This window comes from Mustelus asterias, unplaced genomic scaffold, assembly GCF_964213995.1.
Source record: "Mustelus asterias unplaced genomic scaffold, sMusAst1.hap1.1 HAP1_SCAFFOLD_1685, whole genome shotgun sequence".
Lineage (NCBI taxonomy): Eukaryota > Metazoa > Chordata > Chondrichthyes > Carcharhiniformes > Triakidae > Mustelus > Mustelus asterias.
In genome coordinates, this window is record NW_027591630.1 from 52,501 (window position 1) to 80,066 (window position 27,566).

General features: G+C 50.6%; 1 protein-coding gene across 1 annotated transcript in view; it reads left to right on the forward strand.

The window, feature by feature from the left end:
- LOC144488590 (phosphoenolpyruvate carboxykinase [GTP], mitochondrial-like) overlaps window positions 1-27,566 on the forward strand; it is a 50,014-nt gene extending 22,448 nt beyond the window's left edge. Inside the window, exons 4-10 of the mRNA XM_078206647.1 lie at window positions 9,337-9,540; window positions 13,685-13,872; window positions 16,623-16,785; window positions 18,480-18,698; window positions 22,509-22,646; window positions 24,767-24,862; window positions 26,830-27,566. Coding sequence (XP_078062773.1) covers window positions 9,337-9,540; window positions 13,685-13,872; window positions 16,623-16,785; window positions 18,480-18,698; window positions 22,509-22,646; window positions 24,767-24,862; window positions 26,830-27,284 — 1,463 coding nt within the window. The 3' untranslated portion in view covers window positions 27,285-27,566. The remainder of the gene's footprint in view (window positions 1-9,336; window positions 9,541-13,684; window positions 13,873-16,622; window positions 16,786-18,479; window positions 18,699-22,508; window positions 22,647-24,766; window positions 24,863-26,829) is intronic.

Genomic DNA, 27,566 nt, shown 5'->3' on the forward strand with positions numbered 1-27,566 from the left:
TCTAAAGATGTGTAGGTTGGGTGGATTGGCCATGCTAAATTGTCCCTTCGTGTCCAAAGATGTGCAGGTTAGGTGGATTGGCCGTGCTAAATTGCCCCTTAGTGTCCAAAGATGTGCGGGTCAGGGGGATTGGCCGTGCTAAATTGTCCCTTAGTGTCCAAAGATGTGCAGGTTCGGTGGATTGGCCATGCTAAGTTGTCCCTTAGTGTCCAAAGATGGTAAGAAGTTTAACAACACCAGGTTAAAGTCCAACAGGTTTATTTGGTAGCAAAAGCCACAAATTGCCCCTTAGTGTCCAAAGATGTGTGGGTTAGGGGGATTGGCCATGCTAAATTGCCCCTTAGTGTCCAAAGATGTGCAGGTTCGGTGGATTGGCCGTGCTAAATTGCCCCTTAGTGTCCAAAGATGTGTAGGTTAGGTGGATTGGCCATGCTAAATTGTCCCTTAGTGTCCAAAGATGTGCAAGTTCGGTGGATTGGCCGTGCTAAATTGTCCCTTAGTGTCCAAAGATGTATAGGTTAGGTGGATTGGCTATGCTAAATTGCCCCTTAGTGTCCAAAGATGTATAGGTTAGGTGGATTGGCCATGCTAAATTGCCCCTTAGTGTCCAAAGATGTGCAGGTTAGGTGGATTGGCCATGCTAAATTGCCCCTTAGTGTCCAAAGATGTGTAGGTTAGGTGGATTGGCCATGCTAAATTGTCCCTTAGTGTCCAAAGATGTGCAGGTTAGGTGGATTGGCCATGCTAAATTGTCCCTTAGTGTCCAAGGTTGTGTAGGTTCGGTGAATTGGCCATGCTAAATTGTCCCTTAGTGTCCAAAGATGTGTAGGTTAGGTGGATTGGCTGTGCTAAATTGTCCCTTAGTGTCCAAAGATGTGTAGGTTGGGTGGATTGGCCATGCTAAATTGTCCCTTAGTGTCCAAAGATGTGCAAGTTAGGTGGATTGGCTATGCTAAATTGCCCCTTAGTGTCCAAAGATGTATAGGTTAGGTGGATTGGCCATGCTAAATTGTCCCTTAGTGTCCAAAGATGTGTGGGTTAGGTGGATTGGCCATGCTAAATTGTCCCTTAGTGTCCAAAGAATGTGTAGGTTAGGTGGATTGGCCATGCTAAATTGCCCCTTAGTGTCCAAAGATGTGCAGGTTAGGTGGATTCGCCATGCTAAATTGTCCCTTAGTGTCCAAAGATGTGTAGGTTGGGTGGATTGGCCATGCTAAATTGTCCCTTAGTGTCCAAAGATGTGCAAGTTAGGTGGATTGGCTATGCTAAATTGCCCCTTAGTGTCCAAAGATGTATCGGTTAGGTGGATTGGCCATGCTAAATTGTCCCTTAGTATCCAAAGATGTGTGGGTTAGGTGGATTGGCCATGCTAAGTTGTCCCTTAGTGTCCAAAGATGTGTAGGTTAGTTGGATTGGCCATGCTAAATTGCCCCTTAGTGTCCAAAGATGTGCAGGTTCGGTGAATTGGCCATGCTAAATTGTCCCTTAGTGTCCAAAGATGTGTAGGTTAGGTGGATTGGCTGTGCTAAATTGTCCCTTAGTTTCCAAAGATGTGCAGGTTAGGTGGATTGGCCATGCTAAATTGTCCCTTATAGAGTCATAGAGGTTTACAGAATGGAAACAGGCCCTTCGCCCCAACTTGTCCATGCTGCCATTTTATTTTTAAACCCCTAATTTAGTCCCAATTGCCCGCATTTGGCCCATATCCCTCTATACCCATCGTACCCATGTAACTATCTAAATGCTTTTTAAAAGACAAAATTGTACCCGCCTCTACTACTGCCTCTGGCAGCTCGTTCCAGACACTCACCACCCTCTGTGTGAAAAAAATTGCCCCTCTGGACCCTTTTGTATTTCTCCCCTCTCACCTTAAACCTATGCCCTCTAGTTTTAGACTCCCCTACCTTTGGGAAAAGATATTGACTATCTATCTGATCTGTGCCCCTCATTATTTTATAGACCTCTATAAGATCACCCCTCAGCCTCCTACGCTCCAGAGAAAAAAGTCCCAGTCTATCCAGCCTCTCCTTATAACTCAAACCATCAAGTCCCGGTAGCATCCTAGTAAATCTTTTCTGCACTCTTTCTAGTTTAATAATATCCTTTCTATAATAGGGTGACCAGAACTGTACACAGTATTCCAGGTGTGGCCTTACCAATGTCTTGTACAACTTCAACAAGACGTCCCAACTCCTGTATTCAATGTTCTGACCGATGAAACCAAGCATGCCGAATGCCTTCTTCACCACTCTGTCCACCTGTGACTCCACTTTCAAGGAGCTATGAACCTGTACCCCGAGATCTCTTTGTTCTGTAACTCTCCCCAACGCCCTACCATGAACTGAGTAAGTCCTCCCGAACATGCGCCCCTTTCCGGTATTCCTTCCATGTTCCCCCACCCTCCCATTCCCAGCGTGGAACTGCTCCCACCTCCCTCTCAGGCAGCGTCCCTCAGTATCACGGCACCCTCTGCCCTCCCCTCCTCTCCCGCGCCTTCCTGTGCACCAGTCCCATCGTTAGCGCACTCATCCTAGCTATGACTGTAACACTACATTCTGCACCCTCTCCTTTCCTTCTCTATGAATGGTATGCCTTGTCTGTATAGCGCGCAAGAAACAATATTTTTCACTGTATGTTAACACATGTGACAATAATAAATCAAATCAAAATCTAGCAATGACTGTAACACTACATTCTGCACCCTCTCCTTTCCTTCTCTATGAACGGTATGCTTTGTCTGTATAGCGCGCAAGAAACAATACTTTTCACTGTATCCCAATACATGTGACAATAATAAATCAAATGCGAACTCGATAGGGTCTTTTAAGAGACTCCTGGATGAGTACATGGAGCGTAATAGGGTGGAGGGTTATAGGGAGGTCTAGAAGGTAGGGATGTGTTCGGCACAACTTGTGGGCCGTAGTTTGTGCTGTAGTTTTTCTATGTTTCTAAAATCGAATTGAATAAATTCCTTCTGCCACTTCCCCGAACGTTTGACCATCTTGTTTGTATCTTCCTGTGACCCAAGACACTCCGCCTCCCTGTTATCCACCCGTCCAATCTTTGTGCCATCGGCAAACTTACTGATCCTACACCGCCCCCCACATAGTCATCTGTATAAATGACGGACAAAATAGGGGGTCCCAGCACGGATTCCTGTGGTATGCCACAGGGCGGCACGGTAGCACAGTGGTTACCACTGCTGCTTCACAGCTCCAGGGTCCTGGGTTCGATTCCCGGCTCGGGTCACTGTCTGTGTGGAGTTTGCACATTCTCCTCGTGTCTGCGTGGGTTTCCTCCGGGTGCTCCAGTTTCCTCCCACAGTCCAAAGATGTGCGGGTTAGGTTGATTGGCCAGGTTAAAAATTGCCCCTTAGAGTCCTGAGATGCGTAGGTTAGAGGGATTAGCGGGTAAATATGTGGGGGTAGGGCCTGGGTGGGATTGTGGTCGGTGCAGACTCGATGGGCCGAATGGCCTCCTTCTGTACTGTAGGGTTTCTATGTTTCTATGATTTCACCGGCTTTCCAGTCACTCAGTAAGAAGTCTAACAAACACCAGGTTAACATCCAACACGTTGGACTGGGGTAAACACAGTAAGAAGTCTAACAAACACCAGGTTAACATCCAACACGTTGGACTGGGGTAAACACAGTAAGAAGTCTAACAAACACCAGGTTAACATCCAACACGTTGGACTGGGGTAAACACAGTAAGAAGTCTAACAAACACCAGGTTAACATCCAACACATTGGACTGGGGTAAACACAGTAAGAAGTCTAACAAACACCAGGTTAACATCCAACACGTTGGACTGGGGTAAACACAGTAAGAAGTCTAACAAACACCAGGTTAACATCCAACACATTGGACTGGGGTAAACACAGTAAGAAGTCTAACAAACACCAGGTTAACATCCAACACGTTGGACTGGGGTAAACACAGTAAGAAGTCTAACAACACCAGGTTAACATCCAACACGTTGGACTGGGGTAAACACAGTAAGAAGTCTAACAAACACCAGGTTAACATCCAACACGTTGGACTGGGGTAAACACAGTAAGAAGTCTAACAAACACCAGGTTAACATCCAACACGTTGGACTGGGGTAAACACAGTAAGAAGTCTAACAAACACCAGGTTAACATCCAACACGTTGGACTGGGGTAAACACAGTAAGAAGTCTAACAAACACCAGGTTAACATCCAACACATTGGACTGGGGTAAACACAGTAAGAAGTCTAACAAACACCAGGTTAACATCCAACACGTTGGACTGGGGTAAACACAGTAAGAAGTCTAACAACACCAGGTTAACATCCAACACGTTGGACTGGGGTAAACACAGTAAGAAGTCTAACAAACACCAGGTTAACATCCAACACGTTGGACTGGGGTAAACACAGTAAGAAGTCTAACAAACACCAGGTTAACATCCAACACGTTGGACTGGGGTAAACACAGTAAGAAGTCTAACAAACACCAGGTTAACATCCAACACGTTGGACTGGGGTAAACACAGTAAGAAGTCTAACAAACACCAGGTTAACATCCAACACATTGGACTGGGGTAAACACAGTAAGAAGTCTAACAAACACCAGGTTAACATCCAACACGTTGGACTGGGGTAAACACAGTAAGAAGTCTAACAAACACCAGGTTAACATCCAACACATTGGACTGGGGTAAACACAGTAAGAAGTCTAACAAACACCAGGTTAACATCCAACACGTTGGACTGGGGTAAACACAGTAAGAAGTCTAACAACACCAGGTTAACATCCAACACGTTGGACTGGGGTAAACACAGTAAGAAGTCTAACAAACACCAGGTTAACATCCAACACGTTGGACTGGGGTAAACACAGTAAGAAGTCTAACAAACACCAGGTTAACATCCAACACGTTGGACTGGGGTAAACACAGTAAGAAGTCTAACAAACACCAGGTTAACATCCAACACGTTGGACTGGGGTAAACACAGTAAGAAGTCTAACAAACACCAGGTTAACATCCAACACATTGGACTGGGGTAAACACAGTAAGAAGTCTAACAAACACCAGGTTAACATCCAACACGTTGGACTGGGGTAAACACAGTAAGAAGTCTAACAACACCAGGTTAACATCCAACACGTTGGACTGGGGTAAACACAGTAAGAAGTCTAACAAACACCAGGTTAACATCCAACACGTTGGACTGGGGTAAACACAGTAAGAAGTCTAACAAACACCAGGTTAACATCCAACACGTTGGACTGGGGTAAACACAGTAAGAAGTCTAACAAACACCAGGTTAACATCCAACACGTTGGACTGGGGTAAACACAGTAAGAAGTCTAACAAACACCAGGTTAACATCCAACACGTTGGACTGGGGTAAACACAGTAAGAAGTCTAACAAACACCAGGTTAACATCCAACACGTTGGACTGGGGTAAACACAGTAAGAAGTCTAACAAACACCAGGTTAACATCCAACACATTGGACTGGGGTAAACACAGTAAGAAGTCTAACAAACACCAGGTTAACATCCAACACGTTGGACTGGGGTAAACACAGTAAGAAGTCTAACAAACACCAGGTTAACATCCAACACGTTGGACTGGGGTAAACACAGTAAGAAGTCTAACAAACACCAGGTTAACATCCAACACGTTGGACTGGGGTAAACACAGTAAGAAGTCTAACAAACACCAGGTTAACATCCAACACGTTGGACTGGGGTAAACACAGTAAGAAGTCTAACAAACACCAGGTTAACATCCAACACGTTGGACTGGGGTAAACACAGTAAGAAGTCTAACAAACACCAGGTTAACATCCAACACGTTGGACTGGGGTAAACACAGTAAGAAGTCTAACAAACACCAGGTTAACATCCAACACGTTGGACTGGGGTAAACACAGTAAGAAGTCTAACAAACACCAGGTTAACATCCAACACATTGGACTGGGGTAAACACAGTAAGAAGTCTAACAAACACCAGGTTAACATCCAACACGTTGGACTGGGGTAAACACAGTAAGAAGTCTAACAAACACCAGGTTAACATCCAACACGTTGGACTGGGGTAAACACAGTAAGAAGTCTAACAAACACCAGGTTAACATCCAACACGTTGGACTGGGGTAAACACAGTAAGAAGTCTAACAACACCAGGTTAACATCCAACACGTTGGACTGGGGTAAACACAGTAAGAAGTCTAACAAACACCAGGTTAACATCCAACACGTTGGACTGGGGTAAACACAGTAAGAAGTCTAACAAACACCAGGTTAACATCCAACACGTTGGACTGGGGTAAACACAGTAAGAAGTCTAACAAACACCAGGTTAACATCCAACACGTTGGACTGGGGTAAACACAGTAAGAAGTCTAACAAACACCAGGTTAACATCCAACACGTTGGACTGGGGTAAACACAGTAAGAAGTCTAACAAACACCAGGTTAACATCCAACACGTTGGACTGGGGTAAACACAGTAAGAAGTCTAACAAACACCAGGTTAACATCCAACACGTTGGACTGGGGTAAACACAGTAAGAAGTCTAACAAACACCAGGTTAACATCCAACACGTTGGACTGGGGTAAACACAGTAAGAAGTCTAACAAACACCAGGTTAACATCCAACACATTGGACTGGGGTAAACACAGTAAGAAGTCTAACAAACACCAGGTTAACATCCAACACGTTGGACTGGGGTAAACACAGTAAGAAGTCTAACAAACACCAGGTTAACATCCAACACGTTGGACTGGGGTAAACACAGTAAGAAGTCTAACAAACACCAGGTTAACATCCAACACGTTGGACTGGGGTAAACACAGTAAGAAGTCTAACAACACCAGGTTAACATCCAACACGTTGGACTGGGGTAAACACAGTAAGAAGTCTAACAAACACCAGGTTAACATCCAACACGTTGGACTGGGGTAAACACAGTAAGAAGTCTAACAAACACCAGGTTAACATCCAACACGTTGGACTGGGGTAAACACAGTAAGAAGTCTAACAAACACCAGGTTAACATCCAACACGTTGGACTGGGGTAAACACAGTAAGAAGTCTAACAACACCAGGTTAACATCCAACACATTGGACTGGGGTAAACACAGTAAGAAGTCTAACAAACACCAGGTTAACATCCAACACATTGGACTGGGGTAAACACAGTAAGAAGTCTAACAACACCAGGTTAACATCCAACACGTTGGACTGGGGTAAACACAGTAAGAAGTCTAACAAACACCAGGTTAACATCCAACACGTTGGACTGGGGTAAACACAGTAAGAAGTCTAACAACACCAGGTTAACATCCAACACGTTGGACTGGGGTAAACACAGTAAGAAGTCTAACAAACACCAGGTTAACATCCAACACGTTGGACTGGGGTAAACACAGTAAGAAGTCTAACAAACACCAGGTTAACATCCAACACGTTGGACTGGGGTAAACACAGTAAGAAGTCTAACAACACCAGGTTAACATCCAACACGTTGGACTGGGGTAAACACAGTAAGAAGTCTAACAACACCAGGTTAACATCCAACACGTTGGACTGGGGTAAACACAGTAAGAAGTCTAACAACACCAGGTTAACATCCAACACGTTGGACTGGGGTAAACACAGTAAGAAGTCTAACACAGATCCTTGAAGGTGACGTCACAGGTGGAGAAGGGAGTGAATAAGGCATATGGCATGCTTGCCTTTATAGGACGGGGCATAGAGTATAAAAGTTGGGGTCTGATGTTGCAGTTGTATAGAACGTTGGTTCGGCTGCATTTGGAATACTGCGCCCAGTTCTGGTCGCCGCACTACCAGAAGGACGTGGAGGCGTTAGAGAGAGTGCAGAGAAGGTTTACCAGGATGTTGCCTGGTATGGAGGGGCTTAGTTATGAGGAGAGATTGGGGAAACTGGGGTTGTTCTCCTTGGAAAGACGGAGGATGAGGGGAGACCTAATAGAGGTGTATAAAATTATGAAAGGCATAGATAGGGTGAACGGTGGGAAGCTTTTTCCCAGGTCGGTGGTGACGTTCACGAGGGGTCATAGGTTCAAGGTGAGGGGGAGGGAGGTTTAACACAGATATCAGAAGGACGTATTTTACACAGAGGGTGGTGGGGGCCTGGAATGCGCTGCCGGGCAAGGTGGTGGAGGCGGACACACTGGGAACGTTTAAGACTTATCTAGACAGCCACATGAACGGAGTGGGAATGGAGGGATACAAAAGAATGGTCTAGTTTGGACCAGGGAGTGGCGCAGGCTTGGAGGGCCGAAGGGCCTGTTCCTGTGCTGTATGGTTCTTTGTATCTTTGTATAAATCTTTTCTGTACCCTCTCCAAAGCCTCCACATCCTTCTGGTAGTGTGGCGACCAGAATTGGACACTATATTCCAAGTGCGGCCTAACCAATGTTTTATATAACTGTAACATGATTTGTCAACTTTTATACTCGATGCCCCGCCCGATGAAGACCGCACGCCACATGTTTTCTTCCCCACCTTTTCCACCTGTGCTGCCACTGTTAAGGATCTGTGGACCTGTTCTCCCAGATCTCTCTGTGTGTCTGTACTCCTGCTGGTCCTGCCATTCATTCATAGCTCCTACCTGAATTGGATCGACCAAAATGCATCACCTCACATTTGTCCAGAGTAAATTCCATCCTTGATTTTGATTTGATTTATTATTGTCACATGTATCGGGATACAGTGAAAAGTATTGTTCCTTGCGCGCTATACAGACAAAGCATACCGTTCATAGAGAAGGAAAGGAGAGGGTGCAGAATGTAGTGTTACAGTCATAGCTAGGGTGTAGAGAAAGATCAACTTAATGCGAGGTAGGTCCATTCAAAAGTCTGACGGCAGCAGGGAAGAAGCTGTTCTTGAGTCGGTCGGTACGTGACCTCAGACTTTTGTATCTTTTCCCCGGTGGAAGAGAGAATGTCCGGGGGTGCGTGGGGTCCTTAATTATGTTGGCTGCTTTTCCCCGAGGCAGCGGGAAGTGTAGACAGAGTCAATGGATGGGAGGCTGGTTTGCGTGATGGATTGGGCTACATTCACGACCCTTTTGTAGTTCCTTGCGGTCTTGGGCAGAGCAGGAGCCCCAGACCAAGCTGTGATACAACCAGAAAGAATGCTTTCTATGGGGCATCTGTAAAAGTTGGTGAGAGTCGTAGCTGACATGCCAAATTTCCTTAGTCTTCTGAGAAAGTAGAGGCGTTGGTGGGGCTTTCTTAACTATAGTGTCGGCGTGGGGGGACCAGGACAGGTTGTTGGTGATCTGGACACCTAAAAACCTGAAGCTCTCGACCTTTTCTGTCTTGCAGGCCGGACGATGTACGTGATCCCTTTCAGCATGGGCCCGGTCGGGTCTCCCCTCTCCAAGATCGGGATCCAGTTGACTGACTCGGCTTACGTGGTGGCCAGCATGCGTATCATGACCCGGATGGGGAGTGCCGTCCTGGGCGCGCTGGGAGACGGCGAATTCGTCAAGTGCCTGCACTCGGTGGGATGTCCGCTGCCAGCAGACGGTAAGAGTTGGAGTGGAGGAGGCTGTGGGGTTCTGGGAAGGGGTGGGGTCAAATCAAAGGGGGTTTCCCCCGAATTGGCGCCCGTCCTCTCCATTTTGGACGACCGGCCGGCCGAGAGACTGCCCGTCCCGAATTGAGAGGTCCTTCGCAAAAGACCCGATATGTTACATCTACCGGGTTACCCATGTCTATCCTCGCTCGGTTTGGATCGTTGCTGTTTTTGAAAGTATTTTTAAAAATCGTAAAATGTTAAGAGGTAAAAATATTTCACGGTCCCTGTTAGAAAAAAGGTAATTAGAGTTTAAAGAACAAAGAAAATTATCGCACAGGAACAGGCCCTTCGGCCCTCCAAGCCTGCACCGACCATGCTGCCCGATTGTCCTGTTAGAATTTGAGAAGTCTCTATGAGACCCCCCCCGTCATTCGTCTGAACCCCAGTCCAATTTTACCCAATCCATTTAAAATAAGGCACTCGGATAATAGCAGACTATTAGATTTAAATTTTGGTGACCTGAGAACCAATTCTGGGTGACCTAAGGACTGATTGTGGGGGATGTTGATACGTCATCAGGGGTATAGAGACAGGGGGCAGTGGCACTAACTGGCAAAGGGCACTGCCACAGCTCACAGCTTCAGAGAGAGAGAGAGAGAGCCAGCAAATGCTCTCTGTCACAGCTCATTGATGTCTTAAAAGAAAACCTCATCTCAATCGCAGAGATAGCAAAAGAAGACAGAGGTTCCAGACAGAAGAAAGAAGACGGAAGATTCCAGATGACGACAAACCTGATTGTAATTCAGGGAGTGACGAAAAATTTTAATTTTATTTCGGTCATGAGTGGGAATTATATTTATCTAGACACAGTTCGGGCAGCACGGTGGTACAGTGGGTTAGCGCAGTGGCCTCACAGCGTCAGGGACCTGGGTTCGATTCCCGGCTTGGGTCACTGTCTGTGTGGAGTTTGCACATTCTCCCCGTGTCTGCGTGGGTTTCCTCCGGGTGCTCCGGTTTCCTCCCACAGTCTGAAAGACGTGCTGGTTAGGGTGCATTGACCCGAACAGGCACCTGAGTGTGGCAACTCAGGGAATTTCACAGTAACTTCATTGCAGTGTTAATGTAAGCCTACTTGTGACAATAATAAATAAACTTTACTTCAGTATTTTATTCAGTCTCTTAATAGTTTAATTTCCTTGTTCATTGTTAGTTGGATAGAATCATAGAATCCCGACAGTGCAGAAGGAGGCCACTCGGCCCATCGAGTCTGCGCCGACCACAATCCCACCCGGGCCCCATTCCCGTAACTCCATACATTTACCCTGCTAATCTCCCTGATACTAGAGTGAATTTAGCACGGCCAATCCACCTAACCTACACTTCTTTGGACACTAAGGGGACAATTTAGCATGGCCAATCCACCTGACCTACACATCTTTGGACACTAAGGGGACAATTTAGCATGGCCAGTCCACCGAACCTGTACATCTTTGGACACTAAGGGGACAATTTAGCATGGCCAATCCACCTAACCCACACATCTTTGGACACTAAGGGACAATTTAGCATGGCCAATCCACCTAACCTGCACATCTTTGGACACTAAGGGACAATTTAGCATGGCCAATCCGCCTAACCTGCACATCTTTGGACACTAAGGGACAATTTAGCATGGCCAATCCACCTAACCTGCACATCTTTGGACACTAAGGGATAATTTAGCATGGCCAATCCACCTAACCTGCACATCTTTGGACACTAAGGGACAATTTACCATGGCCAATCCACCTAACCTATACATCTTTGGACACTAAGGGACAATTTATCACGGCTAATCCTCCTAACCTACATATCTTTCGGACTGTGGGAGGAAACCGGAGTACCCGGAGGAAACCCACACAGACACGGGGAGAATGTGCAGACTCCGCACAGACAGTGACCCGAGCCGGGAATCGAACCCGGGTCCCTGGCGCTGTGAGGCAGCAGCGCTAACCCACTGTGCCAACAACTCATTACTTTTAAAAAAAAATGTATTTTCATTAATCCGTGGGACATGGGCGTCCCCGGCTGGTCCAGCATTTATTGCCCATCCCTAGTTGCCCTTGGAGGGCAGTTGGGAGTCAACCCCATTGCTGTGGCTCTGGAGTCACATGTAGGCCAGACCGGGGTAAGGACGGCAGATTTCCTTCCCTAAAGGGAACCAGATGGGTTTCTCCGACAATGGGTCATCAGTAGATTCTTAATCCCAGATAGTTTTTATTGAATTCAAATTCCACCATCTGCCGCAGACGGGATTCGAACCCGGGACCCCCCAGAACATTAGCTGAGTTTCTGGATTCATGGTCCAGCGATAATACCACTCGGCCATCACCTCCTTTAGAGTTTAGAGAGAGTCTTGGGTGGTTATTTAGATTTAATCACTCAAAGTTGCTGCAGTGCCGATATTACCCCTTCCCACACGCACTTTAACCGATTGTGAAGTGAGGAACTCTTCTTCGACCGTTAGTTCTCAGTGGCGGGGGGGGGATCCACTATATAATGGGATTGGCTGGGTCTGAACTTGGGCTGGGATGATTGAAGGGCTTGCTGAGGGAACCTCAGGTTTGCAATGTTGAATGTTTCTAAACATACGTACTTATGTTTTCATGTTGACGCTTTATAGAACCTTAGTTAGGCCGCACTTGGAATATAGTGTTCAATTCTGGTCGCCACACCACCAGGAGGATGTGGAGGCTTTGGAGAGGGTACAGAAAAGATTCACCAGGATGTTGCCTGGTATGGAGGGCATTAGCTATGAGGAGAGGTTGGAGAAACTTGGTTTGTTCTCACTGGAACGACGGAGGTTGAACAAAGAACAGGACAGCACAGGAAACAGGCCCTTCGGCCCTCCAAGCCTGTGCCGCTCCTTGGTCCAACTCGACCAATCGTTTGTATCCCTCCATTCCCAGGCTGCTCATGTGACTATCCAGGTAAGTCTTAAACGATGTCAGCGTGTCCGCCTCCACCACCCTACTTGGCAGCGCATTCCAGGCCCCCACCACCCTCTGTGTAAAAAACGTCCCTCTGATATCTGAGTTATACTTCGCCCCTCTCACCTTGAGCCTGTGACCCCTCGTGATCGTCACCTCCGACCTGGGAAAAAGCTTCCCACTGTTCACCCTATCTATACCCTTCATAATCTTGTACACCTCTATTAGATCTCCCCTCATTCTCCGTCTTTCCAAGGAGAACAACCCCAGTTTACCCAATCTCTCCTCATAGCTAAGACCCTCCATACCAGGCAACATCCTGGTAAACCTTCTCTGTACTCTCTCTAACGCCTTGAGGGGCGACCTGATAGAAGTCTACAAGATTATGAGGGGCATGGACAGAGTGGATAGTCAGAAGCTTTTTCCCCAGGGTGGAAGAGTCAATTACTAGGGGGCACAGGTTTAAGGTGCGAGGGGGCAAGGTTTAAAGGAGATGTACGAGGCAAGTTTTTTTACACAGAGGATGGTGGGTGCCTGGAACTCGCTGCCGGGGGAGGGAGTGGAAGCGGATACGATAGTGAGTTTTAAGGGGCGTCTGGACAAATACATGAATAGGATGGGAATAGAGGGATACGGTCCCCGGAAGGGGAGGGGGTTTTAGTTCAGTCGGGGCAGCATGGTCGGTGCAGGCTTGGAGGGCCGAAGGGCCTGTTCCTGTGCTGTAATTTTCTTTGTTCTTTGTACAGAGGCGAGCAGGGTCCACAGTTCCCTAAAAAGTGGCAACACAGTTGGACAAGGTGATTCAGAAGGCTTACGGCATGCTTGCCTTCATCGGCCGGGGCATTGAGTACAAGAGTTGGCAAGTTATGTTGCAGCTTTATAGAACCTTAGTTAGGCCGCACTTGGAGTACTGCGTGCCGTTCTGGTCGCTGACAGCTAAGCAAGCTGGGATGTTTTAGGCAACTTATTATTAAAGCCAGATGCAAGTTGTGAAGTCACTCTGAGTCTGGGAATTGTGATCTGTTGATCAAATGTGGCAAGTTGTTTACTTCTGAGTCGTCTGGATGCCATCAAATCCCTTTGCTAGTTTCGTGTGGCGAAAGATTTGAGTGACTCCATCTCTGTTCCTTCCTAACCCCCCCCCCCCCCCCCCCCCCCCTCCCTTTCCCTCTTCCCCTGGCAGGAGGCTCCACCGGCGGCTGGCCCTGTAACCCCGAAAAGACCCTGATCGCCCACGTCCCCGACCGCCGAGAGATCCTATCCTTCGGGAGTGGCTACGGCGGCAACTCACTCTTGGGGAAGAAGTGTTTCGCTCTGAGAATCGCCTCACGAATCGCCAAGGATGAGGGCTGGCTGGCGGAACACATGTTGGTGAGTAAGGAGCGGGGTTACTGGGGAGGGCAAGCGGGGACCACCCCCTGGGGCTCCGAGACCCGCTAAGGCATGCAGAGAGTCGACGCAAGACCCACGTGGAACAATTGTCACGCCATTCGAGAGAAGTGGAGACCTTGGGGTCCTCGTGCATCAGTCGCTGAGGGTAAGCGCGCAGGTACAGCAGGCAGAATGTGGATGGATGAACAGGGATTGCAAAGTACATCCTAATCTACAATCTCATTGACACAAAGTTCCTTCGATGCACACAAGATGACTGTGGTCAAATTCACTCTCCACTCTGGATGAATGTGAATGAGTTATCCACTCTGGTAGCAATAATAGGAAGGCAGATTGTTACTTGAATGGGTGTAAATTGAGAGAGGCGGATCCTCAGCGAGACCTTGGAGTCCTCGTGCATCAGTCGCTGAGAGTAAGCTCGCAGGTACAGCAGGCAGTAAAGAAGGCAAATGGTATGTTGGCCTTCATAGCGAGAGGATTGGAGTATCGGGATAGGGATGTTTTGCTGCAATTGCACAGGGCGTTGGTGAGGCCACACCTGGAGTATTGTGTGCAGTTTTGGTCTCATCTGAGGAAGGGTAGAATCACAGAATCCCTACAGTGCAGAAGGAGGCCATTCGACCCATCGAGCCTGCACCGACCACAATCCCACCCAGGCCCGATCCCCATAACCCACATATTTACCCTGCTAATCCCCTGACGCTAAGGGGGCAATTTAGCACGGCCGATCCACCTAACCCGCACATCTTTGGACTGTGGGAGGAAACCGGAGCACCCGGAGGAAACCCACGCAGACACGGGGAGAACGTGCAGACTCCGCACAGACAGTGGCCCGAGGCCGGAATTGAACCTGGGTCCCTGGCGCTGTGAGGCAGCAGTGCTAACCCACTGTGCCACCCTATGTCCTTGCTATAGAGGGAGCGCAGCGAAGGTTTCCCAGGCTGATTCCTGGGATGGCAGGTCTGTCATATGAGGAGAGACTAAGTCGGTGAGGATTATATTCACTGGAGTTTAGAAGAGTGAGAGGGGATCTCATAGAAACTTATAAAATTCTAACAGGGTTAGACAGGGTAGATTCAGAAAGAATGTTCCCGATGGGGAGGGGAGTCCAGAACTAGGGGGGTCATAGTTTGAGGATAAGGGGTAAACCTTTTAGGGCTGAGGTGAGGAGACATTTCTTCACCCAGAGAACAACGAACAAAGAACAAAGAAAATTACAGCACAGGAACAGGCCCTTCGGCCCCTCCAAGCCTGCACCGACCATGCTGCCCCGACTGAACTAAAACCCCCTCCCCTTCCGGGGACCGTATCCCTCTATTCCCATCCTATTCATGTATTTGTCCAGACGCCCCTTAAAACTCACTACCGTATCCGCTTCCACTCCCTCCCCCGGCAGCGAGTTCCAGGCACCCACCACCCTCTGTGTAAAAAACGTGCCTCGTACATCTCCTTTAAACCTTGCCCCTCGCACCTTAAACCTGTGCCCCCTAGTAATTGACTCTTCCACCCTGGGGAAAAAGCTTCTGACTATCCACTCTGTCCATGCCCCTCATAATCTTGTCGACTTCTATCAGGTCTCCCCTCAACCTCCGTCGCTCCAGTGAGAACAAACCAAGTTTCTCCAACCTCCCCTCATAGCTGATGCCCTCCATAGCAGGCAACATCCTGGTAAATCTTTTCTGTACCCTCTCCAAAGCCTCCACATCCTTCTGGTAGTGTGGCGACCAGAATTGAACACTATATTCCAAGTGCGGCCTCACTAAAGTTCTATAAAGAGGATGGGGAATGTGTGGAATTCACTCCCACAGAAAGTAGTTGAGGCCAAAACAAGATACAGTCCAGATAACCAGGGAATTGGGACAGAACGTCTGAGATGAACTGAGGTGAGGAGATATTTCTTCACCCAGAGGGCGGTGAATGTGTGGAATTCACTCCCACAGAAAGTAGTTGAGGCCAAAACGTTGTGTGATTTCAAGAAGGAATTAGATCTCGCTCTTGGGGCAAAAGGGATCGAGGGATATGGGAGAGAGCAGGGATCAGGATATTGAGTTGGATGATCAGCCATGATCGTAATGAATGGCGGAGCAGGCTCGAAGGGCCGAATGGCCTCCTCCTGCTTCTAGCTTCTATGTTTCAATTTGCATATAATTTACATAGCCACAAGACAGGTTGCCAGAAGTTTGTGTTATAGGCGATATTCACATTCTCGAATTCCATGCTATTCCTTGATCTGATTTATTATTGTCACCTGTATTGGGATACAGTGAAAAGTATTGTTTCTTGCGCGCTATACAGACAGAGCATACTGTTCATAGAGAAGGAAAGGAGAGGGTGCAGAATGTAGTGTTACAGTCATAGCTAGGGTGTAGAGAAAGATCAACTCAATGCGAGGGAGGTCCATTCAAAAGTCTGACGGCAGCAGCAGGGAAGAAGCTGTTCTTGAGTCGGTCGGTACGTGACCTCAGACTTTTGTATCTTTTTCCCGACGGAAGAAGGTGGAAGAGAGAATGTCCGGGGTGCGTGGGGTCCTTAATTATGCTGGCTGCTTTTCCCCGAGGCAGCGGGAAGTGTAGACAGAGTCAGTGGATGGGAGGCTGGAATTTTTGCGATGGGAATCGGGATTTGCTCAAGAGGTCGGAATGGGGTTTGGGGTTGGAGACATCGAGGGAGCGCCAGGCGCTGAGGGACTGGAATGAACCCGATGCTCCCGCTCTTGTCTCCCGCTCCAGATCCTGGGAATCACCAACCCGGCTGGGGTGAAGAAGTACATCGCGGCGGCGTTCCCCAGCGCCTGCGGGAAAACTAACCTGGCCATGTTGATGCCCACCCTGCCCGGCTGGAAGGTGGAGTGCGTGGGGGATGATATTGCCTGGATGAAGTTCGACAGCGAGGGTAGGCGCAGAGGAGAGGAGGAGCGGGAGAGGGAGGGGGAGGGGGAGTGAGGAGGGAGGGATGGAGGGATGGAGGAGGGAGGGGGAGGGAGGGACAGAGAGAGAGAGGGATGGAGGGAGCGGGAGGGACGGAGGGAGTGAGGAGGGAGGGATGGAGGGAGGGAGGAGGGAGAGACGAGGGAGGGGGAGGGAGGGACAGAGAGAGAGGGATGGAGGGAGCGGGAGGGACGGAGGGAGTGAGGTGGGAGGGATGGAGGGAGGGAGGAGGGAGGGGGATGGAGGGAGGAGGGAGGGAGAGGGAGGGCGATGGAGGGAGGCTGAGGGAGAGAGAGAGAGAGAATAACGTGTGTGTGAGAGACAGAGTGAATAAGTGTGTGTGTGAGAGAGAAAAAAAGTGTGTGTGTGTGTGAGAGAGAGAGAGAGAAAGAAAGAGCGGGGGCTAGATTTTGACCCCCTACCTGGTTTAGCTGTTGTTTAACAGTCAAAGAACAGATGTGCCTTGAATTAACAGACCATCTGGTGGAGCAATGGAGAGAGAGGAATAAATTTGTGTGCGAGAGGTAGAGAGAGAATAAGTGTGTGTGAGAGAGAGAGAGAATAGGTGTGTGTGAGAGAGAGAGAGAATAAGTGTGTGTGTGAGAGAGAGAGAGAATAAGTGTGTGAGAGAGAGAGAGAGAGAATAAGTGTGTGTGTGAGAGAGAGAGAGAATAAGTGTGTGTGTGAGAGAGAGAGAGAATAAGTGTGTGAGAGAGAGAGAGAGAGAATAAGTGTGTGTGTGAGAGAGAGAGAGAATAAGTGTGTGTGTGAGAGAGAGAGAGAATAAGTGTGTGTGAGAGAGAGAGAATAAGTATGTGAGAGAGAGAGAGAGAGAGAATAAGTGTGTGAGAGAGAGAGAGAATAAGTATGTGAGAGAGAGAGAATAAGTGTGTGTGTGAGAGAGAGAGAGAGAGAGAGAGAATAAGTGTGTGAGAGAGAGAGAGAGAGAATAAGTGTGTGTGAGAGAGAGAGAGAGAATAAGTGTGTGAGAGAGAGAGAGAGAGAATAAGTGTGTGTGTGAGAGAGAGAGAGAATAAGTGTGTGTGTGAGAGAGAGAGAGAATAAGTGTGTGTGAGAGAGAGAGAATAAGTATGTGAGAGAGAGAGAGAGAGAGAATAAGTGTGTGAGAGAGAGAGAGAATAAGTATGTGAGAGAGAGAGAATAAGTGTGTGTGTGAGAGAGAGAGAGAGAGAGAGAGAATAAGTGTGTGAGAGAGAGAGAGAGAGAATAAGTGTGTGTGTGAGAGAGAGAGAGAGAGAGAGAGAATAAGTGTGTGTGAGAGAGAGAGAGAGAATAAGTGTGTGAGAGAGAGAGAGAGAGAGAATAAGTGTGTGAGCGAGAGAGAGAGTGTGTGTGTGAGAGAGAGAGAGAGAATAAGTGTGTGTGAGAGAGAGAGAGAGAGAATACGTGTGAGAGAGAGAGAGAATAAGTGTGTGAGAGAGAGAACGAGAAGGACAGAGGGAGAGATTGACACCAACAGGGGCTGAATTCTGACCCCTACCTGGTTTCGTTGTTGGTTAAAACTCAAAGAACAGTTGCGTCTTGAATTAACAGGCCGTCTGGTGGAGCAGCTCGGGACATGTTGGAGGACAGGAGGAGGGTGTTAGCCACCCTGTGTTCGAACGTTCCCTCACGCCCCGCCTCCCTTTCCCTCCGCAGGGCGCCTGCGAGCGATCAACCCCGAGAACGGGTTCTTTGGCGTGGCCCCGGGGACCTCCATGAAGACCAACCCGAACGCCATGCGGACAATCGCCAGCAACACCGTGTTCACCAATGTGGGGGCCACCAGCGACGGCGGGGTCTACTGGGAGGGGATCGACGAGCCGCTGGCCCCCGGGGTGAGAGTCACCTCGTGGACCGGCAAGGAATGGACACCAGGCAAGCGGCGCGCACGCGCGGGACGGGAGGGAGGGCGCCGGGGTCTGTTACAACACTCACCGAGACCACGCAGACTAGTCGGTCTCTGAGTGAAAGAATTCCTCCTCATCTCCATCCTCAATGGGAGACCCCCTTACTCTGAATCTGGATATTTCCACCGCCTCGTTCTAATACCCCCCAAGAGGGGGGGACCTTCCTATCATCATCCTCCTTGTCGATTCCCACACCCCCTCAGAATCTGAGACATTTCAATAAGATCCCCTCTCATTTTTAACTCCCAGAGGGTACAGGCTCCAACCTGTTCAGGCCACTCTTGGTAAGACAATCCCCCTTCATCCCAGGAATCAGGCCCATTGCATCTTATCCGAATGATTTGATTTAGAACAAAGAACAGTACAGCACAGGAACAGACCCTTCGGCCCTCCAAGCCCGCGCCGCTCCCTGGTCCAAACTAGACCATTCTTTTGTATCCCTCCATTCCCACTCCGTTCATGTGGCTATCTAGATAAGTCTTAAACGTTCCCAGTGTGTCCGCCTCCACCACCTTGCCCGGCAGCGCATTCCAGGCCCCCACCACCCTCTGTGTAAAATACGTCCTTCTGATATCCGTGTTAAACCTCCCCCCCTTCACCTTGAACCTATGACCCCTCGTGAACGTCACCACCGACCTAGGGAAAAGCTTCCCACCGTTCACCCTATCGATGCCTTTCATAATTTTATACACCTCTATTAGGTCACCCCCTCATCCTCCGTCTTTCCAGGGAGAACAACCCCAGTTTACCCAATCTCTCCTCATAACTAAGCCTTTCCATAGCAGGCAACATCCTGGTAAACCTCCTCTGCACTCTCTCTAAAGCCTCCACGTCCTTCTGGTAGTGCGGCGACCAGAACTGGGCGCAGTATTCCAAATGCGGCCGAACCAACGTTCTATACATCTGCAACATCAGACCCCAACTTTTATACTCTATGCCCCGTCCTATAAAGGCAAGCATGTCATATGCCTTCTTCACCACCTTCTCCACCTGTGACGTCACCTTCAAGGATCTGGTCAAAGAACAAAGAACATTCCAGCACAGGAACAGGCCCTTCGGCCCCTCCAAGCCTGCACCGACCATGCTGCCCCCGACTGAACTAAAACCCCCTCCCCTTCCGGGGACCGTATCCCTCCATTCCCATCCTATTCATGTATTTGTCCAGACGCCCCTTAAAACTCACTGTCGTATCCGCTTCCACTCCCTCCCCCGGCAGCGAGTTCCAGGCACCCACCACCCTCTGTGTAAAACACTTGCCTCGTAAATCTCCTTTAAACCTTGCCCCTCGCACCTCAAACCTATGCCACCCTTAGGATTTGATTTGATTTGATTTATTATTGTCACATGTATTAACATACAGTGAAAAGTATTGTTTCTTGCGCGCTATACAGACAAAGCATACCGTTCATAGAGAAGGAAAGGAGAGAGTGCAGAATGTAGTGTTACAGTCATAGCTAGGGTGTAGAGAAAGATCAACTTAGTGCGAGGTCGGTCCATTCAAAAGTCTGACAGCAGCAGCAGGGAAGAAGCTGTTCTTGAGTCGGTCGGTACGTGACCTCAGACTTTTGTATCTTTTTCCCGACGGAAGAAGGTGGAAGAGAGAATGTCCGGGGTGCGTGGGGGGAGTCCTTAATTATGCCGGCTGCTTTTCCCCGAGGCAGCGGGAAGTGTAGACAGAATCAATGGATGGGAGGCTAGTTGAGTAATTGGCTCTTCCACCCTGGGGAAAAAGCTTCTGACTATCCACTCTGTCCATGCCCCTCATAATCTTGTAGACTTCTATCAGGTCTCCCCTCAACCTCCGTCGTTCCAGTGAGAACAAACCAAGTTTCTCCAACCTCTCCTCACAGCTGATGCCCTCCACACCAGGCAAACATCCGTGTAAATCTTTTCTGTACCCTCTCCAAAGCCTCCACATCCTTCTGGTAGTGTGGCGACCAGAATTGAACACTATATTCCAAGTGCGGCCTAACTAAGGTTCTATAAAGCTGTAACATGACTTGCCAATTTTTAAACTCAATGCCCCGGCCGATGAAGGCAAGCATGCCGTATGCCTTCTTGACTACCTTCTCCACCTGCGTTGCCACTTTCAGTGACCTGTGTACCTGTACACCCAGATCCCTCTGCCTATCAATACTCTTAAGGGTTCTGCCATTTATTGTACATTTCCCATCTGTATTAGACCTTCCAATGTTCCTTGGAACGGAGGGGAATGAGGGGGGGCTGGGGGGACCTTATTGAGGTATATAAAATCATGAGAGATAGAGATAGGGTGAACCCACATAATCTTTCTTCCAATTGAAAGCTAAAGGGCGTAGGTTAAAGGTGAGGGTGGAAAGGGACTGGAGGGGTAACGTCTTCACCCAGAGGGTCATGTGTCTATGGAACGAGCTGCCAGATCAGGTGGTTGAACCTGGTACGATAGCAACATTTATAAAGCATTTGGATAAGTACGTGGATTGGAAAGGATCAGAGGGATATGGGCCAAACGCGGGCAATTGGGGCTAATGTGGGCGGCATGGACCAGTTGGGCCGAAGGGCCTGTTTCCGTGCTGTATTGCTCTCTGACTTGCGCCCAGGGGGACTGGGATTTGTTGGCACATTTCTGCCCGGGGTGCCCTCAGACTGGGAGCACGTGGGGGTCTGCCAGTGCATTCCATACCCACTGGGCACGGCAAGGGGGGACTGGCTCACCGTTATATTTCCAGTTGAGGCCTAGGCTTTGGGGCCTGCTCCATTTAGGATGTGCCTCAGGGAGGACATAGATGAGGCCTAGGCCTTGGGGCCTGCTGCTCCCCTCAGGCTGTGTCCCAGTGGAAGAGGCCTAGGCTTTGGGGGTGGCTCCATTTAGGATGGGCCCCAGAAAGGGAGTGGATGAGGCCTAGGCTTTGGGGTCTGTTCCCCTCAGGCTGTGTCCCAGGGAGGGTTTGGTTGAGTCCTAGGCTTTGGGCCTACTCTCCTCAGGCTTTGTCTTAGGGATGGTAAGGATGAGGCTTGGGCTTTGGGACCTGCTTCCCTCAGGCTGTGCCCCAGGCAGGGTGTGGATGAAGCCTGGGCTTTGGGGACTGTTCCCCCTCAGGCTGGGCCCCAGGCAGGGTGTGGATGAAGCCTGGGCTTTGGGGACTGTTCCCCCTCGGGCTGTGCTCCAGGGAGGGTGTGGATGAGGCCTTGGCTTTGGGGACTGTTCCCCTCAGGCTGTGCTCCAGGGAGGGTGTGGATGAGGCCTAGGCCTTGGGGCCTGCTGCTCCCCTCAGGCTGTGCCCCAGTGGAGGAGGCCTAGGCTTTGGGGCCTACTCCCCTCAGGCTGTGTCCCAACGACAATAAGGTTGAGGCCTAGGATTTGGGGCCTGCTCCCCTCAGGCTGTGTCCCAACGACAATAAGGTTGAGGCCTAGGATTTGGGGCCTGCTCCCCTCAGGCTGTGTCCCAACGACAATAAGGTTGAGGCCTAGGCTTTGGGGCCTACTCCCCTCAGGCTGTGCCCCACGGAGGGTATGGATGAGCCATAGGCCTTGGGGCCTACTCCCCTCAGGCTGTGTCCTACGGAGGGTGTGGATGAGGCCTAGGCTTTGGGGCCTACTCCATTTAGGATGTGCCCTCGGGAGGGCATGGGTGAGGCCTAGGCTTTGGGGCCTGCTGCCCCTCAGGTTTTATCAAATGGAGTTTAATTGTTTATTCGATCGCTTTGAGACAGGAGGGAAGGTGGAGTCGAGGAGCTGAGCGGCCTGTGGTCGCGTTTGACGGTGTTGTAACCACTCTCCTCTCTGCTTGATTATCAGGGGACGGGGAGCCCTGTGCCCACCCCAACTCGCGGTTCTGTGCGCCGGCCAGCCAGTGCCCCATCATGGACGCGAACTGGGAATCTCCCGAGGGCGTCCCCATCGACGCCATCATCTTCGGAGGAAGGAGGCCACAAGGTAAACTCTGCTCTGCTTCTCGCTCTTTTCCAGGCCCGGTTGTCGGTGAGTCTTTCCCCTCCTCCCTCCCTGCCCTCACCCCGTGTGTGGACGGACCTACCCGGGAGATCGAGGCCTGCTCTGCCCACATTTTCTGAGGCTAATCTGGGCCCCCGGGGCCTCCCCTCCCCCCACTCCCCCCAGCTCCACCCACCTGTCACGCTGTTTTCCCAGAGCGGGAAGGTGTGGATGAGGCCGGGACCTCCGGGCCTACTCCGTTTAGGCTGCAGCCCAGCGAGGGTGTGGATGAGGCCGGGACCTCCGGGCCTACTCCGTTTAGGCTGCAGCCCAGCGAGGGTGTGGATGAGGCCTGGACCTCCGGGCCTACTCCGTTTAGGCTGCAGCCCAGCGAGGGTGTGGATGAGGCCTGGACCTCCGGGCCTACTCCGTTTAGGCTGCAGCCCAGCGAGGGTGTAGATGAGGTCTGGGCCTCTGGGCCTACTCTGTTTAGGCTGCAGCCCAGCGAGGGTGTGGATGAGGCCTGGACCTCCGGGCCTACTCTGTTTAGGCTGCAGCCCAGCGAGGGTGTGGTTGAGGCCTAGGCTTCGGGGCCTGCCCCGCCCCCCTCAGTCTGCCCTTCATTGAGGGTTTACTAAGGCCCAGGCTTCCGGGCCTACTAGATTTAGGCTGCAGCCCAGCAAGGGCGTGTTTGAGGCCTCGACCTTGGGGCCTGCTCTTCTCAGGCTGTGCCCCAGGGAGGGTGTGGATGAGGCCTTGGTGCCTGTTCCTCTCAGGCTGTGTCCCAGCCAAGGTATGGATGGTGTATAGACCATGAGGCCTGCTCCCTTCAGGCTGTGCCCAAGCGAGGGTCTGGATGAGGCCTTGACTTTGCGGCCTTTCCTCCTCAGGGTGTGTCCCAGTGAAGCTGTTGATGAGGCCTAAGCCTCTGAGCCTGCTCCCCTATCAAACTATCCCAGGCAGGGTGTGAATAAGGCCTAGGCTGTGGGGCCTGCTCCATTTCGGCTGTGTCCCAGGGAAGGTGTGGATAAGGCCCAGGCTTTGGGGCCTGCTACCCTCAGGCTGTGCCCCAGGGAAGGTGTGGGTGAAGCCTAGACTTTGTGGCCTTTCCCCTCAGGCTGTGCTCCAGGGAGGGTGTGGATGAGGCCGAGGCTTTGGGGCCTGCTCCCTTTAGGCTGTGTCCCAGCAAAGATACGGATGAGGCCTAGGCTTTGTGGCCTGCTCCCCTCAGACTTTGATCCAGGGAGGGTGTGGATGAGCCCTAGGCATTCGGGCCTACTCAATTTAGGCTGTGTCCCAGCAAAGGTGTGGATGAGGCCTAGGCTTTGCGGCCTGTTCCCCTCAGGCTGTACCCCACTGAGGATGTGGATGAAGCCTAGGCATTCGGACCTACTCAATTTAAGGTGTATCCCAGCAATGGATGAGGGCTCGGCATTGGGGCTTGTTCCCCTCAGGCTGTGCCCCAGGGAGGGTGTGGATGAGGCCTAGGCTTTGGGGCCTGTTCCCCTCAGACTGTGCCCCTGGGAGAGCATGGATGAGGCCTAGACTTTGGGGCCTGTTCCCCTCAGACTGTGCCCCTGGGAGAGCGTGGAGGAGGCCTATGCTTTGCAGCCTGCTCCCCTCAGGCTGTGCCGCAGGGAGGGCGTGGATGAGGACTCGGCTTTACGGCCTACTCCATTTAGGCTGTGTCCCAGCAAAGGTAAGGTCGAGGCCTTGGCATTGGGGCCTACTGAATTTAAGCTGTGTCCCAGGACGGGCGTGGATGAGTCCTGGGCCTCGGGGCCTGTTGCCCTCAGGCTGTGAGTTGAGTCCAGGCAAAAGAGTGAGGCCCAGTCTTAACGTGAGGCCCAATCTCTGGGCTAACCCGGGGAACACCGCCATGGCGCTGGGCTTATTCAGTTGAAGGAATGGGGCTGGTCCATTGAGGGTGACGTAGTGAAGGACTGAGGGGCTGGAGGAAGAGGTGAGGCAAATGTTCCCCAGCGGGACGCTTCCTCTGCCCTGAAGGATCCTGGGTGAGGAGAAATACAGAGCCCGAGGCGGCCATTTTGGGAGAGGTGATGGGAAACTCCGAACATTTGCTGATTTTTTACCTTTCCTCTTCCTCCCCGCTCGCCGGGCAGGCGTCCCACTGGTGTACGAGTCATTCAACTGGCGTCACGGGGTGTTTATTGGCTCAGCGATGAGGTCGGAGTCAACCGCCGCGGCAGAACACAAAGGTACTTTGCCTCCTTCCGCCCCGTCCCTCCGCGTCTCGGTTCCATCCGGTCGAAGGCGGGAGTCTACGTTCAGGCGGCGGCTCCTCCTTACGCCCCGTCACACCTGAGGAAGGTGCAGCCAAAGACTCACAGAGGTTTCCAGCATGGAAACAGGCCCTTCGGCTCAACTTGTCCATGCTGCCCCTTCTTTTATTAACCATTATTCTATTCTATTAAGAACAAAGAAAATTACAGCACAGGAACAGGCCCTTCGGCCCTCCAAGCCTGCACCGACCATGCTGCCCCATCTGAACTAAAACCCCCTACCCTTCTGGGGACCGTATCCCTCTATTCCCATCCTATTCATGGATTTGTCAAGAGGCCCCTTAAAACTCACTATCGTATCCGCTTCCACTCCCTCCCCCGGCAGCGAGTTCCAGGCACCCACCACCCTCTGTGTAAAAAAACTTGCCTCGTACATCTCCTTTAAACCTTGCCCCTCGCACCTTAAACCTGTGCCCCCCCGAGTAATTGACTCTTCCACCCTGGGAAAAAGCTTCTGACTATCCACTCTGCCCCTCATAATCTTGTAGACTTCTATCAGGTCTCCCCTCAACCTCCGTCGTTCCAGTGAGAACAAACCAAGTTTCTCCAACCTCTCCTCATAGCTGATTCCCTCCATACCAGGCAACCTCCTGGTAAATCTTTTCTGTACCCTCTCCAAAGCCTCCACATCCTTCTGGTAGTGTGGCGACCAGAATTGAACACTATATTCCAAGTGCGGCCTAACTAAGGTTCTATAAAGCTGCAACATGACTTGCCAATTTTTAAACTCAATACCCCGGCCGATGAAGGCAAGCATGCCGTATGCCTTCTTGACTACCTTCTCCACCTGCATTGCCACTTTCAGTGACCTGTGTACCTGTACGCCCAGATCCCTCTGCCTATCAATACTCTCAAGGGTTCTGCCATTTACTGTATATTTCCTATCTGTATTAGACCTTCCAAAATGCATTACCTCACTGTACTCCATCGAGTACAGACCTAGAGCCCTCAACCACTCCTCAATCCTAAATAACCTTCTTCACTGTCCAATATCTTTGAACATAAGAACTAGGAGCGGGAGTGGGCCATCCGGCCCCTCGAGCCTGCTCCGCCATTCAATAAGATCACGGCTGATCTTTCCGTGGACTCAGCTCCACTTACCCGCCCGCTCACCATAACCCTTAATTCCTTTACTGTTCAAAAATCTATCCATCCTTGCCTTAAAAACATTCAATGAGGGAGCCTCAACTGGGCAGGGAATTCCACAGATTCACAACCCTTTGTGTGAAGAAGTTCCTCCTCAACTCAGTCCCAAATCCCTTATTTTGAGGCCATGCCCCCGAGTTCTAGTTTCACCCGCCAGTAGAAACAACTTCCCTGCTTCTATCTTATCTATTCCCTTCATTATCTTATATGTTTCTATAAGATCTCCCCTCATTCTTCTGAATTCCAGTGAGTATAGCCCCAGTCTACTCAGTCTCTCCTCATAAGCCAACCCTCTCAACTCCGGAATCAACCGAGTGAATCTCCTCTGCACCCCCTCCAGTGCCAGTATATCCTTTCTCAAGTAAGGAGACCAAAACTGTACACAGTAACTCCAGGTGTGGCCTCACCAGCACCTTATACAGCTGCAACATAACCTCGCTGTTTTTAAACTCCATCCCTCTCGCAATGAAGGACAGGAATTCCATTTGCCGCCTTCATTCCCTGCTGTACCTGCAAACCAACTCCTTGAGATTCCTGCACCCAGGTCCCTCTGCTCAGGGACCGGTTAGTCTGCGGGAACTATTTGGAGTGTTGCGCGCAGTTCTGGTCAAGACTCGAGCAGAAAGAGGCGGGGGTTTTGGAGAGAGTGCGGAGAAGGTTCCCAGAATTCTCGAACTGGCGCGCTGTTCCTGTTTTAAGCTCCTGATCCTTTTCTCTCTCTCTCTCTCCCACGCCAGGTAAGGTCATCATGCATGACCCCTTCGCCATGCGACCTTTCTTTGGCTACAACTTTGGGGCCTACTTGCGCCATTGGCTGAGCATGGAGGAGCGCCCCTCCGTCCGCCTCCCCCGTATCTTCCACGTCAACTGGTTCCGGAAAGGGGAGGACGGGTCTTTCCTCTGGCCGGGCTTCGGGGAGAACTGCCGGGTCCTGGACTGGATCTGTCGCCGGATCGACGGGGAGCCCAGCGCCGCCCGCACCCCGGTGGGCTACGTGCCGGTCCCGGGCGCCCTGGACCTGGACGGGCTGGAGGCCGTCCGCATGGAGGAGCTCTTCTCCCTGCCCAGGGCCTTCTGGGAACGGGAGGCGGGCGAGATCCGCCAATACTTGACCAACCAAGTAAACCAAGACCTGCCCGGGCCCGTCTTGACCGAATTGGAAGGCCTCGAGCAAAGAGTGGCAGAGATGTGAGGGACTAATTAGCTTCCCTGCCGGTGGTTGGCGGAGGGAGGTGACTGGAGGGAGGGATGTTGGGTCGAAGGGTTAAAAAACAGGGGTGGGGCGGGGAGGGGGGGGCGAGAGGTTGAGGGTGGGGTGCTTGGAGTTATTTTGGCAACCGCCAGTCATGCCCCCCCGCCCCCCCCTCCCTCGAAAATCTAGTTTACAATCTCGCTCTTGAGAACTTGCACAATACTCGTTACCACATTGGGCAGTTAGGTGATGGTGATTTATTTTTTTAAACTGAAAGACTGT